General features: G+C 43.8%; 1 protein-coding gene across 1 annotated transcript in view; it reads right to left on the bottom strand.

Annotated features, from left to right (window-relative positions):
- The window catches only part of LOC103607834 (60S ribosomal protein L17), a 4,334-nt gene extending 1,530 nt beyond the window's left edge, over window positions 1-2,804 (bottom strand). The window contains exons 1-5 of the mRNA XM_008592303.1: window positions 2,709-2,804; window positions 1,777-1,829; window positions 1,650-1,690; window positions 854-988; window positions 501-599 (exon numbers count right to left, since the gene is read on the bottom strand). Of these exons, the coding sequence (XP_008590525.1) occupies window positions 501-599; window positions 854-988; window positions 1,650-1,690; window positions 1,777-1,816 (315 nt within the window). The 5' untranslated portion in view covers window positions 1,817-1,829; window positions 2,709-2,804. The remainder of the gene's footprint in view (window positions 1-500; window positions 600-853; window positions 989-1,649; window positions 1,691-1,776; window positions 1,830-2,708) is intronic.
- Between the last annotated feature and the right edge of the window lie 348 nt (window positions 2,805-3,152).

Here is a 3,152-nt window from a genome sequence, read left to right as displayed (position 1 = left end):
GTGTAGTGCTGATAACACCAAGTCAAGGGTTAAGATCCCCTTACCGGTCATCTTTTTTTTTTTTAAAGATGACCAGTAAGGGGATCTCAACCCTTGGCTTGGTGTTGTCAGCACCACACTCAACCAGTGAGCGAACTGGCCATCCCTACATAGGATCCAAACCCGTTGTCTTGGTGTTATCAGCACCGCACTCTCCCGAGTGAGCCACGGGCCAGCCTTGGTCATCTTTTTCTTAAAAAAAAAAGTAAATAAATAAAAAACCAGGAGAAAACATTTCTTTTACAACTACTGGGGATAAGGAAAATAGTCTTAGGCTTGGAAAGACTGAAGACCATGCTTCTGAAAATCTTTACAAAATTTTGGTCTGCTGGAGACTGGAGGTAGAAACTTATTTAGTTACTGAGAGCAAAACAATCAAGGATATAAATCTGGACAACAGCAACATTAATTGAATAACCATCCAAGTTGCTTATATGTAGGAATGTTAATGATTTAGATACCTTAAGTTCAGCATTACTCTCTGCATTTTTAAGCATGTGCAGCAAAAATTCAGCACTCTTTTTGGGCCACCGACCCTGTGTCCAACCCCACTGTTTGGCCTGAAAGAAAATGAAGGGAGGTGATTAGTCATTTTCCCTGATTTTAAATTAACATTACAACTAAGATGAATTGATTTTATCTCGCATCAATGTTGCTCAGAACATAGTTTATATCATGGTTAATCCAAAGGTGTCCTAAGATTGTCATCACAGCAACCACAAGAGTTGATTAAGGCAGATCTTAGCCACTCTTAACTCATCCAATCACTTTTCTTTATAATTTGTCTTTTCAAATGCTAACTAAGAATTCTTACCTGGGCACACCTACCAACTCCACCATTGTAACGCCTGAATGGTACACATTGCTTCTGTAAAGTGACATCCTTCAGATACTTGGTGGCTTTACGGATATGCATACCCTTGATGGCCTGAGCAGTTTCACGGGTGTTCTAAGAATGAATAATAAATTGTTGGTTAACCATGTCAAAATACTATAATTTTTAAAGTAAACATTAAATTTTCCGATTTTAAAAATGTCAATATTTATCAAAATTAAAACCTTTCTATTCTTAGGATATAATAATAAATAAGAGCCAGGGAGGGCCAGCCCGGTGGAGCACTGCTGCAGTGCGCCGCTTGGGAGCGCGGCGGCGCTCCTGCTGAGGGTTCGGATCCCACATACAGACCGGTTCCCGCTCACTGGCTGAGCGAGGGGCGGGCGCAGCACCGAGGGTTGCGGTCCATTGCCGGACACAAAAAAAGACAAAAAGGAAAAAAAAAAAAAGAGCCAGGGAGACTTCACTTGCAAATAGGGAAAATGTTTAAATTCCATCACTCTGTAATTACAATTATGTGTCCCATCTTGATCTACATACAAGGTTCTCAAGTAGTTCTCTGGCAGTTTTACAAAATCCCATAAACCTCAAAGTGCTCCTTATACTCTGATGATCAACGTGTAAATAAAAGGTTGCTGCTCAGAATTTATTAATTTTCACGGTAAATCCAAAGGTGTCCTAGGAAAACAATCACTGCAGCCACCTTTCAGAACAGTTAGAAATACTCACCGGAACGCATGGCACAACTCTTAGGTCATAACTACGATTCACATACCTTAAAGTGAACACGAAGATTTGAACCTCTTGATTTACACGCTAGAAAATAAAAACGTTTTGGTTAATTATGGATATCTTATTATGCTTACTCCAAACTAGGAAATATATAATTCCTGTTCACTTACATTTTGTGGGGTTTTCTGGGTCAAGCGAATAGCGAACCATTTTCAAAGATCACCTGGAAGGGAGCACAACATAATTCTATCAACACAAATCTACATTAACTAATGCAGTTTAAATAAGCACTAAATGCTGCCAACAGCTGCTCAGAGAGTAGTTGTTTTCATTATTAATCCAAAGGTGTCCTAAGTAGTGTCATCATCGCAGCCATCCTTTTTCCTTCCAGTGCTTTCTTCCCCTTTGCACCTACCAGTTATCACAGCACTGCTTCGTCAAAACTAGTAACACGGACCTTACCGGCCCTCTCGCTTCCCTTTGGAAATACAGCCTGGTTCAATCCAACCCTGGATTTTTCAAGCGTAAAACGAGGACGCATTAGCATGGCAGAACTCAGCTGCAAGCCTCTAGATCCTCCCTGCCTCTCTACAGAAGCCCCTTTTACTCACACAGCTGCATAAATAATGCAGTCCTCACGCAACACAGGCTTTGGAGCTATTACCCACATTGAGAACCACCGAATATACCACACTGTTGAAACTAGTAAAGCCTCGACCCAACTTTATTCCCCCCCAAACTTTCTCTCTTTGCGACCACAAACGCGCCGCGAACTCGGCCACCACTCGCCGCGAGACACTAGACCTGCGGAGTAGGAGTAAGCACGAACCACAGGCCGCCCGTGCCCCCGCCAGCGAAGGAGACCTGCCGCCCCCACTGCCGCCCACCGCGTCCCTCCGCGGGCAGCAGAGGCCAGTCGGGCCGGCGCACCAACTCGGGCGCTCCGCCAAGTTCCCCCGCACGCGGGGACACCGCCACTAGCGAGAAATCAGTAGCCCTGGGAGTCCTCCTCCCGGCGGACTTAAGACCGGCGCCCCCGAAGCAAGGATGGCGCCGATGACAGCAGGATTGACCACTCGGAGTAACGAAGATAGACACTCACCTTAGGCCGCTTACTGGAAGAGGAAGAGCAGTGGCTTCTGGGAGAGCGCATGAGAACTTGAATTCTCGCGAGATTACAGCCCAAGAAACGAGATCTAAATTGGAGAGGAGGTGGAGAAGAAAGGGAGCGTGGAATATGTTTTAAGAATGTCCAGAAACGATTTGCCTCCTTAGAGACTGTCTCCAAATTCTCCTTTTTTCGTGTGTCCAGGAATAAAGTTATTGGTTTAAACATCAGTGAGTTAAAAACAGATTGTAGTTCTAGAACACGGTACCACACTATCAGATATAAGCGAGACATTTATTTATTCATCAAAATTAGTTACGTTTTGTTTTTGTTTTTGTTTTTGTTTTTTGGCGGCTGGCCAGTATGGGGACCCGAACCGTTAGGTTTACGTGATCATGTACCCCTGAAAGTGGATTCTATATGGTTAATTAAGAACAT

The sequence above is a fragment of the Galeopterus variegatus genome, unplaced genomic scaffold (assembly GCF_000696425.1).
Source record: "Galeopterus variegatus unplaced genomic scaffold, G_variegatus-3.0.2 Scaffold7761, whole genome shotgun sequence".
Taxonomy (NCBI): Eukaryota; Metazoa; Chordata; class Mammalia; order Dermoptera; family Cynocephalidae; genus Galeopterus; species Galeopterus variegatus.
Note: the sequence above shows the minus strand (reverse complement) of the source record. Positions and strands in the feature narration are given on the sequence as shown.